Raw genomic sequence first — 17,488 nt, 5'->3', positions numbered from 1 at the left:
GCAGGGATGTGATTCTCCCCTGTGCTCAGCACTGGTGAGGCCTCACCTCAAGCACTGTGAGCAGTTCTGGGCCCCTCACTGCAAGAAGGATATTGAGGTGCTGGAGTGAATCCAAACAAGGTGTGCTGCTTTGGTTTGATGGGATTTCTGGTAGCAGGGGAAGGGCCTCAGAAGTGGCTCCGGGAAGAAGCTGAGAAGCTGCCCCTGCTCCAAAATCGGCCAACAGAGATAAGAGCTGAGCAGAGAAGCACTTAAGGGAGAAGAGCTGAGCTGGAGGGGCAGAGCAGTGCTGGTGGTTGGTGAGGAAGAAGGGGAAGAAGGTGCCCAAGCAGAAGTTTCCCTGCAGCCCATGGCGAGATGGCAGCTGTCCCCCTGCACTCATGGAGGAACGTGGTGGAACATTCCCTGAAGGCGCCAGGAGGGGGGAACTTGGCCACTGGACTTGGATGTTGTGGCCAGAGGATTTGCTGCCAGAGGACTCTGATTGCCCAGCTGTGGAAGATCCCGGGGCCAGGGGAGGTGGCTGTTCCCGAAGCAGCCCCTGACTCTGTGGGAAGCCCAGGCTGGAGCAGCTCCGGACCTCGTGGGAAGGACTCATGAAGGAGAGGTTGGTGGAGGACTCCAGTCCAACCCCCCTGCCAGAGCAGGGTCACCCAGAGCACATCACACAGGAACGTGTCCAGGTGGGTTTTGAATGTCTCCAGAGAAGGAGACTCCACAGCCTCTCTGAGCAGCCTGTTCCAGTGCTCTGGCACTCTCACAGGAAAGAAGTTCTTCCTGAGTCAGCTTCTTCTCCCAAGTTACAAGCAGTAGAACAAGAGAAAATGGTCTCAGTTCGCGCCAGGGAAGGCTTAGGTTGGATATTAGGAAGAATTCATTCATCAAAAGTGCTGTCATGCATTGGGACAGGCTGGCCAGGGCAGTAACAGAGTCACCATCCTTGGAGGTTTTTAAGAGTCATATAGACCTGCTACTTAGGGATATGGTTTAGCTAAGGACTAGTCAGTATTAGGTTGATGGTTGGACTCCGTGATCTTGAAGGTCTTTTCCAACTAAGGTAATTCTGTGATCCTGTGACTCTGTAACCTAGCTAGGCCTCACATGCTGCTGCAGGTTGTTGCCAGCTACCACCCAATGCCCTGGCTCCCCCCCAGCAGCCATTGCCTGGTCCCTTCCATGTCCACATGTTCCACCCCAAATATGATGCCATCCCCTTCCCATTCCAGTGCTGCCTTGGCTGCTCTGCTGGAGCCCAGGGCAGACCTTCCATCTTCCTGTATTCCATCCCAACTGTGATGCCATCCCCTTCCCATTCCACTGCTGCCTTGGCCACCACTCTGCTGGAGCCTAGGGCAGACATGGGGTGGTTGCTCAGCCTCATGGGTGAGTGACACCTGCCCCAGCCTCTCCCCACCCTCCCAGGGCCACCCCGGGGGTTGCTGAGCACGGGGAAGGTGGGAGAGGAAGGGGCTGGGCTGAAGGCCAAGGAGGGAAGGAAGGAGATGGAGGGGTGTCCCCGTGGAGAGGCAGGGTCCCACTGTGGTGGCTGCCAGGGCTGGGCAGTGGGGCTACCAGTAAAATAGTAAAATAACCAAACAACCTACAACAAAAACAATCCCTCCCCCAAACCAGACCAGTAAAAAACAACTGCTACTCAACTCAAAAAAAAAAAACAACCCAACTTTTGAATTTCTTTTATTCTTTTTTTAAATTTTTCCCTCATTTTTTCCTCTTTTTCTTTATTTTTTTCCTCGTTTCTTTTGTTCAGTTGGTTTTTTAATGTTTTCTCATCTGTTTTTTTCTCTCTCTATTTTTTGCTTTTCCTTTTTTTTTTCCCTCTTTTTGCCTGCTTTCTCATTATTTCCCTCTCTGCCTTTCAACCCAGGGCTCCTGGTTCCCTCAGGTAAGCAAGGGTACTGGAGGGAGACCTCAGGCCAGCTCATTCTTGCACCTGGCACAGCACCAGCAGAAGGGAGCAGGTCACCCCACCAGCTGGGCTTTCATTCCCACCCACCTCTTGCCCCTGTTCAGGAGGGTTAAGCACAGCTTGCCTTCTCCCACAGGACTGCTGACCTTGCTGATGTCCTCTGCTGCTGCACCTCTGTCGTTGCCTGCTCCAGGCACTCCTTTGACAAACTACGAGTACAAGATCTTCTTTGCTGCCCTGAAGAGAGGAAGGAAGGTGGAGATGACCTGCCAGCTGCGCCAGGCACACGGCTGCCTCAACCCCACCATCATGCAGCTAGACCAGGATGAGAACCATGGAGGCATCCCAGAAGGTAGGGGGCATCACCCCACAGCCAGGGACAGGGGCAGGCATCATCCCAGCTGGAGCTGAGCTGCTGGCTGGTTGTCTGCCCCAAAATGCCACGGGGTAGTGGGATTGGTCAGTTTCGTAAAGGGGAGATTTAGGTTAGACTGTAGGAAGAAATTGTTCACTGTGAGGGTGGTGAGACACTGGCACAGGCTGCCCAGGAAAGCTGTGGGTGCCCCATCCCTGGCAGTGTTCAAGGGCAGGTTGGATGGGGCTCTGAGCAACCTAGTCTAGTGAGAGGTGTCCCTGTCCCTGCAGGAGGGTTGGATCTAGGTGATCTTTAAGGTCTCTTCCAACCCAAACCATTCTGTGACTCTATGATAGGATTCCATTATTTTGGAGTCTGTAGCCCAAAGTTCAGCTTTGAGTGGGACATTCCCAGTGCTAGAGCACTGTGGTTTTGTGGCCTCTCTGGGCATCCTTTCCAGTGCTGCACCACTTTCCTGAAGGCCACTCCTAATCTCCCAAGCAGGAATTTGTGGGTTTTTGCCCTCTTGTGTTGTCTGGCACCACCAAGAAGAGTTTGACTTTGTCATCTTGTAGCTTTCCTTCAGGTCCCTGTGGGCTGCTGTTAGCTCTCCATCTCCTCTTCACCCAGCTGAGTAACTGCAGCTGCCCAGGTCTGCCTTCATGGGTCACAGGCTGAAAGCCATGGCCATTTTAGTGGCCCTTTGCTGAGCTCCTCAGTTTCTCCACATCTCCATTAGTGGGGAAAAAAAAACAACTGGCTACAGTTTTCTGAAGCTTGCTGAGGTTCATCATGTTGCTGGGAAGTCAACAACTCATCTTAAAAGCTGACCAGCTTCTTCCAACTTGATCTGGGGTTTAATACAGAAGCTTTGCTCATGAAATCTCATGGGCCTTTAAGAAAGCTGGAGCTAATAAGCTGCTTTAAAAAGTGTTTAACATTTCAGGAGCCAAGAAACATCCTAATTCAGGAAGCACCATGGCAACATCACCCTTTAAATCTCTGCAGTCGTCCTTTCCCTGTACCCCTGCACCAGAGAATTTAAGTGGCATAATTATATCTGTGCAGCTGAAAAACTTGGGACTACTTCTGTTGTATTTTTCTTCAGAGGGAGAAAAAAAAATAGGAACAATTTTCTCATAAAAAAAATATGTCTTTATATTTAGCTGTGAACGTCAATGAACTAAATGATCAGCCAACTGTGCTCATTTGGACTGCAGTTTGAGGGCAACTATTTCTTGCTTGTTTCTGCAGCTGTGTCAGGGGAACTGGTCCCAGCTGACATCACCAGACCCTGGGATGGGTCCTGGGCTCCTCACTCAGTTGTGGGCACCTGCAATCCCTGATACTTTGGTGCTAGGTGCACCCAGGGAGGGCCCCTGGTTCCTCTCCTCTGATGCCCAGCATCTTGGCGCTGCTCTTTGGTGTACCCAGCCACACTCCCACTGCTGCTACCTTCGAAGGCTTATGTGCCAAGAGCAGGTGCACCCGGGAACACCAGGAGACAGAACAATTCTGCAGAATGCCCTTTTTTCCTCCTTTTCCTCCATCCCTCAGCCCAATAGACTCATCCATCAGACTGTATTCTCTTTAGTGTTCCCTTCTTTCCAGTTTTGGGACTATTTTGGCAAATGTTGCTTGCCAGGTTGAGAGGCCCAGCATGTGCCATCACATGTTTTGCCTCTGCTGTCCCCACAGATAAATGGCAGTGCTGTCTAGGTGAAAATATTCCTGAGCATTAACTATGCCTCTTCAGGTGTGGTGGTTTAAACAAGAGAAGCCTACACACAACCTTTCAACGCTCTTTGTTGTGGGAGATTAGAGTCAGGAGGATGTTTCCTGCAAATATCTTGGCTGGCTCATCTTTTAGTGATGATGCAATTGTTAATTAATTGCCACCTACCCCCCTGCTGGGAGCTCCTGTGGGTGGAGTTGGTCACAAAGCCCAAGGGGGTGGCTTCCTGGCACTCCACAGAAGCTGTAGCTGTTTGCAACCAACACATGGGCAGGGAGGGCAGAGCACAGATTCAAAAAGTCATATCGATTAAACTAAGCAGCTGGTGCTGGGAAGGGCTCCACTTGGCAGGAAGGCCAGAGGGTTCGAAGAAAGACAAGTATTTCCACACATGAGATGAGCTGAGAGAAAAGAGGAGGCAGGGATCAGTGCTGAAGGAGGCAAGCTGCTCATCAGGTCATGCCATCAGTGTTCAACAGGCTATGGGAGAGCTGAGCCATGGTGGAAATCAAGAGAAAAAGACAGGCCATGGGAAACTTTATCTGTGGCAAGTATTCCTTCATCTCCCAAATGCTGAAATGAAAATGTACTTTTTTTTCTCCCCACACCCCAAAATGGAAAGTCTCTGTATCATGAGAGGAGCAGTTTGTGACAGGACAGAGCAAGCTCTCATACTCCAAGCCTTCCCTGGGACGTGCTGCTAGGGAATGCAGTCCTGGCTGTGGAGAGCCAGACTAATGCTGGGGTTAACAACTGGCTGAGCTTCCTTCCCTGCCCCACAGCAGCAATGCTCCTTGGCAGCTGGTGGCTGTGTGATGGGGGGTCACTCTGCAGCTCCCAGTCCACATGCACAGGCACTGCCCCAGTTGGTGTCCCCTACATCCTGGAGGCATCTCATAAGGCATCACCAAAGGAAAAGGTGGGGAGTCTGGCTTGTTCCCTACTAGATGGGTATTCTTCTGGGCTACGACCCTAGTGGATACCTGAAGTGCTACTTTTGCTGGTGACTCTGTAGGCTCAGCACAAGAGAAGAAGTGTATACATGTACGAGATGATGCACAAGCAACCAAAAGCAGAGCAGCGCAATTCCACTGCTAAGCTCCTCCACCTCAACCAGGGCTTGACCCATTTGGTGTGGGCAAAGGGCCGTGAACTTGTAGTGCAGAGGGAGCAGCCCCTCTCCCAGGGTTTTCAGCTCCCATGCATGACCTTGGCTACCCTGCAGTCATAGCAGGATTTGTTGAGCTGACTCAAGGCTGTGGTGCACGTGTCCAGGCACAGGCTTTGGCAGCAGCATCTTGGCCCTATGGACCTTCCCTCATTCCCTGCATGGCTGGATTCACTGTCAAACTATTTTGCACTGAAGAGGTTGTCTCCTCTGCTTTCTCAGGCCCAGTCTGGTAAACTTTTTAACCCATCACATCACCACTTCTCTCTTTTTTTTCTTTTTTTTTGTAACCCTTTAAAGACTAATAACGGAGTCCTTCCCAGGCTCTGGGAACAAGAGGTTTGTGTCTCTGTAGAAGCGAAGATAACCATGCAAAAAAGGGCAGAAAGATGAACTGAAACCCTGGCTGCTTTGGAGAGAAAGTCTGTGTGGCACCTAGGACTGGGAACTATAACAACACCAGGCTGTGATCTCCAACTGGGGACAGACAGCTTTGAGTTGCTCTTCAACCACAAGCCTCTCTGAAAACACCCATCTGAGAGGTCCTCATCTCTTGTCGTGCTCAGGCCAAGGGGGCAGATGCCTGAACCTGTGGCCTCCCCCCAGCCTGCATCTCTCTCTCCTCCCTCTCCAGGGCCAGTCTGCTCTGCCTTCCCAGAGGCACCACGGTTTCAGTCCTTCTGCCTCTTTGCTCAGTACCGCTGCCTGAAACGCCAGTTCTATGTCAAGGTGGGGAGCCCGATTTGGGACAATGGGGAGCATCTCTTGGGAGATGGAAGTGGGGAGGAGGGAAGGCAGGTGACACAGCAGGACTCACATTTTTCCCTCTCTCCTCCGCTCAGCGAATCCCATGTTCAAGTGTGTCTCCTCATCCTGTGGGCTGGGCAAAGGACAGACGCTCCTCTGCAGAAGAAGGTATGGCTGCACTGAGCTGCTCTGGGTGCCTCTGCTCACCTGCTGACCTCCTGTAGCTAGTTCCCCCCTACCAGCAGCTTTCTGGCTGGCCTCAGACAGGTGCTCTCGGTCCCCCCATCCTGCTCTCTCCCCAGCTCTGGGGCAGGCTTCTCTCTTGCCTCCTGATGCCCTGCTGAGTGCCAACACGGACACTCCTCTGAAGTACTCTTATGCATCTTCCACCAGCCATGCCAGAGGCACCAAGCTCCCCAGAGCTGCCTGAGCTTCAACAAACCCCTACCCCCTCGCCTCCTGAGCCGGCATCCCCTACCCAGGCCAAGCAAGACTGGGCACAACGCCTGCATAACAGTGTCTGGCATCTGGTCCACTGGACCTTCTCCTTGGAGGCATCCACTGCCACTGAGCTCTCTTCTCTGGACTCCAATATCAAGGCAGAGGCAAAGAACACATCAGTCAGCCCCAAGGAGGAGGTGCAGGAAGCAGTCCCCCATGGCAGGTGAGAAGAAGGCCCATCTGCCTCCCAGTGGGCCACCACACATGGTGTCCACGCAGGGCTGACCTCACAAGCACTGACTGGTAGCCCCACAGCACTCCTCCCCTGCCCTGAGCAGCTGGTGATCACAGGCAGGCAAGCTGTCCCATCCAGGGTGGGAATGTCCCCAGGGAGCCCCTCAGGTACAGTTGAGCAGGGAGAGGGTGACACAGCACTGCCTGTGCCTGGCAATGCCACTGTCCTTGCGTCCTGAGCACGGTGCGGTCAGGCCAGGCCCCAGCTGCAGGCAGGGCTCTATCCCACGCACCTGTGTCTCCACCCTGTGACAGCCTGCAGCGTGCAATCACCTCTGCACTCATCCTCCTCCCAGCTTACAGCTCACAGGAGCCTGGATGACCTGCAGGAAGAGCATCCCTGGGAGGCTGCAGTAAAGGCGTGTCTCCCCGTACCCCTCTCCTCTCTGCCTGCCATGTGAGGCTCGTGTCTCTTTCAGCAGTCCGACCCGAGCACTGCTCCTTCCCACACCCGGGTAGAACAAAGCAGCCCTGGGTTTCCTGGCCCTGGGCTAGGAAACAGAGCCGGGAGCACAGAGCCTTGCTGCTGGCTGTGCAGGACCACACTGCTTCTCCAGGGGCACGTGCACCTCTCTGTGCTCTGCATCCATGCATTGCTCTTCCTGGGGGGGTTCTGGCTCCCTGTTCTGGCTTTGAAAGCAGACACATGTCAGCTCAGCACAGGCTCTGCAACAGTCCAGCTTCTGCAGTCCTTTTACATGCCCTTCTTAGTTCCACCAGCCTAGGGATGCTTTAGGAGCTTGCTGAGCACTTCTCAGCTGGTCTGCCAGGATCCATTCACCTCCAAGCTCAGGCAGCTCGAGCTGGTGAGACTGGACCTGCCAAAAAATTACGTTTTCACACAAAATTACTCTTTGATCCTGTAGCACTTTGTGGCTGAGGACCACTTGCTTTGAGTGAGCTGCAGAGATGATTTTGCTTGCCAAGAGCAAAAAAAAAAATAATAAAAAAAAAATGCTGTCTCGATGTGGTTCTCATAGAGAAGTTATTTAGCTTTGCTGTGTTGCTGCCCAGTGACATCTCTGTAAGTGCATAGGTTTTTAGTTCAACAAGGGCAAGTGTAGAGTTTTGCATTTGGGGAAGAGAAACCCCATGTACCAGTACAGGTTGGGGGCTGACCTGCTGGAGAGCAGTGTAGATGAAAGGGACCTGGGGGTCCTGGTGGACAGGAGGATGACCATGAGCCAGCAATGTGCCCTTGTGGCTAAGAAGGCCAATGGCATCCTGGGGTGTATTAGAAAGGGTGTGGTTAGTCAGTCAAGAGAGGTTCTCCTCCCCCTCTGTTCTGCATTGGTGAGGCCGCATCTGGTGTATTGTGTCCAGTTCTGGGCCCCTCAGTTCCAGAAGGACAGGGAACTGCTGGAAAGAGTCCAGCACAGAGCCACAAAGGTGATGAAGGGAGTGGAACATCTCCCTGATGAGGAAAGGCTGAGGGAGCTGGGCCTCTTTAGCTTGGAGGAGACTGAGGGGTGACCTCATCAATGTTTACAAATATGTAACAGGTGAGTGTCAGGGAGATGGAGTTAGGCTCTTCTCAGTGTTGACCAGTGATAGGACAAGGGGTAATGGGTGGAAATTGGAGCATAGGAGGTTCAAGGTGAATATTCGAAAAAATTTTTTTACTGTGAGAGTGACAGAGCACTGGAACAGGCTGCCCAGAGAGGCTGTGGAGTCTCCTTCTCTGGAGATATTCAAAACCCACCTGGATGTGTTCCTGTGTGATGTGCTCTAGATGACCCTGCTCTGGCAGGGGGGTTGGACTAGGTGATCTTTTGAGGTCCCTTCCAACCCCTAGGATTCTATGATTCTATGATTTTGTGGATGACTGCACACCTGTGGTTTCTGTGGAAAACACTGCATGCTCCTACAGCTGAGCCAGAGATCCCACTTCTGCATGTAAAAAATGAATTCCATCGTGCTGTCAAATCTGTAACTGTTCTCTTGCAAGGCTGTAACTCATGTCATCCTCCTTCCTGATACCGTAGGAAGCTTTTACTGCCTGGCAAATTTTTCCTGGTGTTCTATACTCTAAGGCAAAATTCCGTTTCATTGAGGAGATGCTCGTTTTCCCTGCCTCTGAAAATTAAACCTTGCTCTGATTTAGGTATATTGGGATTACTGAGGGACTGCTGTGATTGCAGATGACACTCACCATTCTGCTGCAGAGTTTCTCCAAGATATTCAGGCTGGCTGTGTCTGTAACCTGGCAGCCAAGCCCCATCAATCATGCTAAACAAAGCTTAAGCTCAGGCGAGGATAAAAAGGTGATACAGACCGTGCCTGTCGGCTTTGCTGCTCCCCACAGCCCACCTCCTCTCAACGAGGCTTCAAAGCATGACCTAAAAAGGGGAGGAAATGCTTTGAGCAAGAGGAGCAGGGCTGGGTGGGACTGGTCTGTGACAGCCACTGAACCCAGGGTGGACTGTCTTCCCTAGGGTCTCATGTCCAGCAGGACATCCATCCCTTCTCGCTCACCCCTGCTTGTGGCAGCTGCTCTGGTAGCTCTACCAGCTTTCATGGTGCCTGATGGAGTGACCTTTAGAGAAAGACATGGCAATGGTAGCAAAATAACAAGAAGAACTGGCAGCAGACTTTTGTGGTCTCTCTGCTAGCAGCCAGTCATTACAGGGGGGAAATAAGTGTCTCTTATTGAATTTGTTTTCAGGTTTTAGTCTTTATTGTGCTTGCTGCCCCCTTGATTCCAGAGTTATTTCACAGTATTTCCTCTCCTCAGGGTTGGGGCTTGCAGTAGGCTGGGCAGAGCTCCATTGCTCTCATGTTATGAAGCCTGAGCAACTCATCTGCTGCAGCCATTTTCAGTGTCCTTTTGAGCCACACGCTCCAGCTCTGTGTGCACCATCCAGCGATGGGTTTTAGCAGCTGGGTATGCAGAAGGTGGCCAACCTCTGTTCCCTTCCGGTCTCTTCTGTTTGCACACAAGAACTGCGTTTTGCCCTTTTTCCCAGGGTTTCCCACTGTTGAGTTGTTTCTCTGCTCTGACCCTTGCATCCCTTCCAGCCTCACAGCTGTCCCGGACGCAGGCACCATCCTGTCGGTATCTGTGCATGGACGTTCATGGGTTGAATCAGGCCAGCTTCCCCAGTAAGGCTGAGTTGAGCCCTCCCTGGTGGCTGCACCCTCCTACCCCTGCTTTACCCCTCCAAAGAGCCCTTATTGTCCTTACATCCTTCATCCCCAGGGGCTTTAAGACCAGACCCTTTGTTAAAATACCACCCCCCCAGAAAAACACTCTCTTCAAATCATCATCGTCCATGAGCAATTACTTTTTCTCTCTACCATGGATCTGGATATACAGGATGGGACCCATTTCTCTGACACTTCTCAGCTGCTTTCAGGAAGTAGCTGTCACTTGGGAATGACGTAGAGGTGTCTTTTGGCCAAGGAGCAATTTAGTGTCTCCATATTGCTGCTGTGAAAGGGAGCTTGTCTTCTTGCCACCAGGCCAGCAGTTCAGGTGCTCCCAGGGGTTTGGGAATCTCTGAGCCAGGGGGGTGTCAGTGTCCCAGAGGGGCAGAGGGAAAAAAGGCTGCAATATCATACAGGTCAGCATAAGAGATTCACAAAATACGAATGTTCCCACATCTTGTGCCCTGCAACCCTTGGACAGGTGTTATGTTCCTGTACTCCCAATGGCTCCTGGGTTGGGTTACCTGCTGGCTTTGATCTGTGAGGCACCTAGACAGCCTGCCTGCCTTCTTGGCATGCAGGCCAAGATCTCTTTTTCTTTCTCAAGCTGTTAGGAATGGCTTCTTCCTTAGTGGCTTTATTTTCCCACAGATACCCTCTTAAACTGGAAGTCTCCTAAACTGGAAGTTACAAAGTGCTGGAAAACTCTTGTTTGCCCCTTCCTTTCATTTCTGCTTGACTCAGGTTCTCACTGCACCTCACACAGCCAGCCAACATCAAGGATGTTCAGCAGCTGTAGGATAATGGCCCAAATCCTTGTCGTTAGGTCAAAGGAGAGGTGGATGTTGGAAACCAACACTCATCAGAGGTAACACTGAGGTAGGCTCACGTCTATCGCTCCATGTCTTGAGATGCTAAAGCAAGACAGGCTTTTATCTGAAGTTTTCTCTTTTTGCCTTCAAGAAACTGTTGTTCTTGGCCCATTATATTATTTTACATTCCCTTTGAGACATTGCCTCCCAGTGCTGCAGAGAGCAGTGCCAGAGCACTGGGAATCACTGGGAGGGGTAGCAGGGACAGTCCCCAGGTTCACTCCTGCTCACCAGCGAGTGAGGAGCCCAGGACCTGTCCCTGGGTCTGTTGATGCAGGGTCAGACCTGTTCCCCTGACACTTCTCAGCTGCTTTCAGCATCTAGCTGTCACTCGGAAATTATGCAGATGTCCCTCCCGACCCCTCACATTCTGTGATTCTAACCTCACTCACCCAGAGGTGGCTAACCCAGTCATAAACACGCAACCGCGAGGCCAGAAGGCCTCACAGCAGAGGTGGAGAACCGAGACAGGGGAGGAAATGGATGTGACAGAGCAACAGAATTTCTTGGTAACCTCAGGCTGATGTCACATCTCAGTTTCCTGGGTGGGTGAGCAGAAGTTACGGACACAGTTCATGTGAATCTGCACGTGTGTTGTGGTTTGGGCATAACCCAATGACAAAGAACCAGCCCCATGGCTTCGTTCACTCAACTCCCCCCTCACACACACTCTGAGATGGGGAGGACAAAGCCCAACTAGAAGCTCATGGGTTGAGACAAAGGACAAGGAGGGTTCTTCACCAATTAAGGTCCCGGGCAAAACAGACTCAACATGGGGAAAAATAACAATGTAATCTCACACTAATCACACACACCCAGGACACAGACACACGCAGAGCAGGGCTTGCATATGTTACCCCACCCCTCCCTTCTGCCCGGGCCCAAATCCCTTTGTTCCTGGTTTCTCTCCCTCCTTCTCCCCAGCGGCACAGGGGGACAGGGGATGGGGTTTAGAGTCACTTCACAGGCTGGTGGTTCCTGCTGCTCCTTCCTCCTCAGGAAGAAGGGTTCCTCACAGTCCTGTCCTGCTTCCCCACGGGGTCCCTCCCATGGCAGAGAGTCCTCCACCAACCTCTCCTTCATGAGTCCTTCCCACGAGGTCCGGGGCTGCTCCAGCCTGGGCTTCCCACAGAGTCAGGGGCTGCTTCGGGAACAGACACCTCCCCTGGCCCCGGGGTCTTCCACAGCTGGGCAATCAGAGTCCTCTGGCAGCAAATCCTCTGGCCACAACATCCAAGCCCAGTGGCCAAGTTCCCCCCTCCTGGCACCTTCAGGGAATGTTCCACCACGTTCCTCCACGAGTGCAGGGGGACAGCTGCCATCTCGCCATGGGCTGCAGGGAAACTTCTGCTTGGGCACCTTCTGCCCCTTCTTCCTCACCAACCACCAGCACTGCTCTGCCCCTCCAGCTCAGCTCTTTCTTTCTTAACTCCTCGCTCTGCTCAGCTCTTGCCTCAGCTCTTTCGTATGTTAATCTCAGAGGTGCATCTCTTGTCCCTCTAATAGCTCCTTGGCTTGGTTTGGAGCAGGGGCAGCTTCTCAGCTTCTTCCCGGAGCCACCCCTGGGGCCCTTCCCCCGCTACCAAAACCCCACCAAACCAGCACACCAGTTTACGTGCATCTGTGCACATGGCCAAAAGCAAAGTGCCAGTGGAGGGGCGGGTGTAGGCAGGTGAGGCTTCCTGATCTGCGTGAGCCCCTGGTGTCAAACTCAGGCTATAAATCCCAAGTTTGCCGTGCAGCAGAGGCACCTGCTCACCTCAGACTTGGCGGCTGTTCTGAACAACTAGGTCATCAACACCCAGCAGATGTTTTATCACTACTTATGAGCTACTTATGGAAGCAATCTTTGTAGAGAAGACTGGAGCTGAGTTCCTTTTTACTGCTCCTTTTGCCTGTCATTCTCCATTTGCATCTTATTCGGGCTGCAGTTGTTAGACCAGTATGTGTGTTGGAGAAAGAAAATACTGTTAGACCCATTAATTAGCAGTTGCTTTCTGAGTCTCAGCTTGTTATTTACTTGCTATTTTTAAAAAAGTACAGCAAGCTGGACAGTTTTCGTATTTTTTTCTACCTCAGTGTTGAAAACACGAGGGATATTAATATAACTTTTAGGGACTGTTAATGTGCCTCTCACTTGACTGGCTTGATCATCCTGGTGTCCATGAAGAAGCAATCAAATCAAAACTTCCACTGGAATAAAAAGGAAGTAGTGGAACAATAGCCAATAATTACATATTTGTGGATAAATTATTTCAGAGAAGTTAGGAGACTGAAAGTTGTGAGTGCCATCAAGATGACCCAGCCAGTTTGCCAAATCTTGACTGTGAAGACCCAACTGTGTGTAAGCAGGCAAGGTGGCAAAGTCCCTTCAGCTCTCACAGATCTATCAGCAAAGTGGACCAAACACTTGCCCTTCTGGGCTACAGCTGCTTAAGAGAGAAACTGTCAGTGTTAGGTAATCCCCACACAAAAAGCAATCCTTTAGGAAAGAGAAATGCTGGGTGTGCCTTCTTCTCTGAGCTCCCAGCACAGAAAAATGCTGAGAGGGTTGAATTGAACAACCTTAGACAAGATTTTCAAGTGGGATGAGCACAGACTTTTTGCTCTAAATTTAAAATTTCCTGTTTTTCTTGGTATCCTAAGTGGTCTGAATGTTTACAGAGGAAACAAAAAAAAAACCAAAAAGAAATTGGATCATGTGGAGTCATCGGATGGAGGAGTGGACATAAAGGACCTTACAGGTTCTGGAAGTGCTCCCTGCAGGGCAGGTGGGCTTTGTTTCTCTCTTTTACTGGCACATTTTAACTTTTTCCATCTTTGCTTGGTATCAGTCACCGCTGTCCTCAGTCTGCATTTTTGCATCCTTTTTAAAAGAATCTAGCACTCATTATCTTTTCTGTGGATAAGATTTTCCAGGTTCTTTTTTAGCTATCAAAATCAGAGAGATGCCTTCAGAGATCCTGACGTGCTCATTTGCTGCTGGTTAGTGTGAACTGCTTGGGTACTGGATGAGTTGTTCCTGACCTGCTGCAAGCACGGAGCACATGGTGGGAGCTCCTTCATCTGTGGTGTGTGGCAGGGCCCGGGGATCTGTTAAGGAGGGGCACAAAACTAACCATGCCCAGTGAGCCTTGAAGGAAAAATGGTATCGTGGGGCTGAGCTAGAGACCCTTCTTCTGAAAGAAGTTTGGGATATCTTTTTGAAGCCTCCAAGCTGTGAAGGAACAACCCCGTCAGTTGCTCCCATGTTAAATACCCTTTGTGTCAGGAACATGCAGCTCATTTCCAATTTGAATGGATCTCACCCCAAATTCCAGTCACCAGAAGTCATTACTCTTCCATCTACTGACAGACTGACTGACTGGGCACCCTCTGGTGCCTCTGCACATCTAAGTCAAGATTTTTTAGCTTCTCACTCTAGGTGCAAGTTTCCCAGGTCTTAGAAAATCTCATCTTCATGACGTTCCTCCAGGTTCTCCACCTCTTTTTTTATTTTTTAATGCTAATCTGAAGGTCTCCAAGAAGTTTCAGCTACTCTTAGGAAAACTTGGCCATATAGGTTAAACCATGCATGTATTTTAAGAGCATTTTAACATAAGCAATTGCTGCTCTTCTTACTTCCTGCCAGATCAAAGTTAGTTCGTTTATCACTGGTGGTTTTGTTTCCAGGCACAGAAGACAAATATTTAATGAGCATTTTTTCCTCTTCTGCATCATTACTGATAGTTGATACCAACCCTGTCTGTAACACTTCTGTACCATATCTACAACTTCTATCATTCCTAAGAGACACAAAATATTCTTACAGTCCTTATCCTGCTGTCCTGAAATTTTCTACCTTTAGCTTCCCATGTTTATTTAGTTGAACTGTTAATTCACTGTAACAGATTTTTTCCTCTTTCTGTCAAATATGTTGGCTCAAGCAAGAGGGAGGCTTGATAAGCCACGTGCTTCAGGCCCAAATGGGGCTGTCCCATGGTGAATAACTCAGCAGACCTCTAACAAATTCCTCCTTGCTGTGCACTCAGATGGACAAAACTAGGCAGCAGCTGCTGCAGGGTCCTGAGGAAAGTTCCTCAAGCTGTGCTCCTCATCCAGTCCCCTTCATGTGCTCCCAAAGACACACACACATCCCCACCCTGTAGCCTCTATGTTACACAGGCAAGTCCAGACTCTGCAGACACCCCTGTTCCACCATGCCAAGAGTCCAAGGTTGCTCTGGGTAAGGATTTTTACAACGCTTTGGGCTTGTTTTCCCTCCTTTCAGTTTTTAACTACAGGTTTATCTCTTCAGCTTGTAACAAGATATGAGGTTTGCCTTTCTCCATCCCTTCTTCTGTCAGCCTTTTAGCCCTGAAGAATGCTGAGGCAGTGATGATCCTGTGCTATGAACTGTTGGAGGGAAACTGCCTCTCATCGTTGGCCACTGAGCTCTGGAAGGAGATAGAAGCAAAAATCCTTGGCTTTGGAAACGAGGTACAGATACTGATGTCCACCTTTGGCCCCCACGGCGTGCAGGGCTCCCTGCAGGGCTGACCACAACGCGCCGACTGCCGGAGCGGGTCGGCACTGCCCGTTCGGATGCCACCTCCTGCGAGGAGCTCCTTGGCCTCCTTTTTCCTCCCTGACCTCCCCACTGCATCCACCCCAGGTGTGTGACAACTTAGGGCGGCGCCACATGGACCTGTGCCCTAACTGCGCTTTCTGCTCCCTGAAGAGGGAGCAGTGCCAGAACACCCAGAGCCTGCACCGCGATCGCTGCAAGGCGGGCAGCTTCATCACCTACATCAACCCTCAGATCTTGGCCCAGCATGCAGGCAACAAGGTAGGGAGTGTGTCTGCACCCACAGCCAGCCTCTGAGGAGGAGCCTGGGCGTGGTGGTGGGGAAGGGGAGGCAGAAACACAGCTCTCTTTCTCCCACCTCTCCACAGACCAGCTACGCAGGGATTTCTGAGCACTTGGGCATGGAGCTTTTTGGAGGGCTGAGGATGGAGTACTGGTGTGCCCGGATGGCCACCCGTGGCTGTAACGACCCTCTTGTGGCCCTCTGGCTGAAGGCAGAGGATGCCAACTTCCAAGATGGAGATCACCCAAAACAGGTGGGTGCCCAGGGGGTGCTCCCACCCCTCCTTCTCCTCCTTTTTGTCTGGTCTTCATTCCCATCTTCCCAGGTCTGTGACTCAGATGGAATTCAGCACCCCAGCTACTGCGCATTCAAGAGCCACCAGTGTCTGCAGAAGAACCTCCACAACCAGAAGGTGAGAAGCAGCCTGTGCTGCCCTTTACACAGCCTTCTCCATGGCTGGTCCTTCCACAGCCAGCCTCAAGTCCCTGCAGGACTCCCTGGCCCACTGCTTGTCCCTCCAGGAAGACAGAACTGTGTGTGTTGGGGAGGTGTGACAAATAGTGACAGGAGCACAGCTGGCATGTAATTGAGGCAGTGGGATTTGCACAGACACTGTAAGAGATGGCGACAGAGACAGCCACTAATGTTGAGTCAGAGGAGCTGTGGAGAGCCCCCCACCCATCAGGGTATCCCAGCATTTCCCTGCAGGGAAAGATTCCCACTATGTACTGGGTGCTTCCAGGGTGATAACAAAGAACAGAAACACCAGAGCAGGACAGAGGACTAGCCCATATCTACGATCCTCTCCCTCCCACTTCCCAGCTGGTTCTCCACTCTTCGCTCTGGTTCCCCCATCATCCCACTCTCTGGATCCATCACGGGGGTCCTCTTTCCCTGAGGGAAGGATGGGCAGTGGTATCAGTCCTATAAACTCAGGCTGTCCTTGCAGGTGACTCGCCACAGCTGCAACAGAAACGAGGTGCACCAGGTGCTGACTGAGAAGGAGGGAGAGAAAGAGATGCGGCTGTGGCACAAGAGATTCCTCCGCCTCATCAATGGGTGATGCACGGCAGGGCTGGGTGGGAAGTGCAGGGCTCCAAAGCAAACTCTCTGCAACTGTGGTGAGGCAGAGAGCCTGAACAGACTTGGACAGCTCTTCCCAGACCCCTCACAGGCCAGCCAGCTCATCACGGCCAGATCTCCCCCTCTGAGTACCCTTTCTGCACCGTTGGCAGAGCCTCACTCCACAGGGTCTTACTGTGACACCTGCTGGAACTCCTCCTGAAAACATTTTCTCCAGCCAAAGGAGCAGCTGAGCATCGGAGAAGGCATCACCCCTGAGAACCTGGATTTAGAGCCCCTGGCCCAAGTGTTGTTGAAGTCCCCAGCCACCAGTTGTTGCCCTCCCTCTGTAGCCCTGTACCAGTTAGTGGCTCCCCAAAGGATGAATTTTGATCTATAAAGAGCCCGTTTGTTGCACAAACCTAGTTTTGTCCTTTCTGTCTGTTGTGACTGCTCCATTACACCCCTCAGTGACCACTCTCACATCTGAGGTGGGTCCGTGCTCCCCCTGCTCCATTCCCTGGTGTTTCTTGTTCACTGCAGCCCATGTGGCCACTGAGCATGTGGACTCCAGCCTGGCCTTGTTCCCTCCCAGCACATGGGAGGGGGCAGAGCCACATACCCAAAAGCAGCCTATGAGGAAGGTGATGCACGCACTTTGCTTTCCATTGCAGCTGTTTATTCCTAAAGTTTAAGGGTTTATGGGACCTGTGTCCTCTGACTCTCCATCCAGAAAAATAATTCAGAGCACTTTGGGTGTGGCAAGAGGCTGCTGGCTGGGGAGCACCTCTGGACTTGTCATTCTTAGGTTAACTGTTGGACTCGAGGGTCTTGAAGGTCTTTTCCAACCAAGGTAATGCTGTCGTTCTGTGGATGGCACCCCTGGAGCC

General features: G+C 51.5%; 1 protein-coding gene across 1 annotated transcript; it reads left to right on the top strand.

Moving 5' to 3' along the window:
- Positions 1–1,358: 1,358 nt before the first annotated feature.
- On the top strand, positions 1,359–16,599 carry ACRBP (acrosin binding protein). The gene is made up of 10 exons (XM_051615892.1): positions 1,359–1,383; positions 1,904–1,913; positions 2,032–2,279; positions 5,820–5,914; positions 6,415–6,596; positions 15,033–15,165; positions 15,341–15,514; positions 15,622–15,789; positions 15,862–15,948; positions 16,486–16,599. Exons 1-10 carry the CDS (start codon positions 1,359–1,361, stop codon positions 16,597–16,599), a joined length of 1,236 nt encoding a protein of 411 aa, XP_051471852.1.
- Positions 16,600–17,488: the final 889 nt, after the last annotated feature.

The sequence above is a fragment of the Apus apus genome, chromosome 1, assembly GCF_020740795.1.
Source record: "Apus apus isolate bApuApu2 chromosome 1, bApuApu2.pri.cur, whole genome shotgun sequence".
Lineage (NCBI taxonomy): Eukaryota > Metazoa > Chordata > Aves > Apodiformes > Apodidae > Apus > Apus apus.
Note: the sequence above shows the minus strand (reverse complement) of the source record. Positions and strands in the feature narration are given on the sequence as shown.

Coding starts and splice junctions, on each gene's coding strand:
- ACRBP (XM_051615892.1), top strand. CDS start 1,359: ATGGGGTGGTTGCTCAGCCTCATGG. Junction 2,280..5,819: donor CCATGGAGGCATCCCAGAAG/GTAGGGGGCATC, acceptor CTCCCTCTCCAG/GGCCAGTCTGCTCTGCCTTC. Junction 15,790..15,861: donor ATGGAGATCACCCAAAACAG/GTGGGTGCCCAG, acceptor CCATCTTCCCAG/GTCTGTGACTCAGATGGAAT.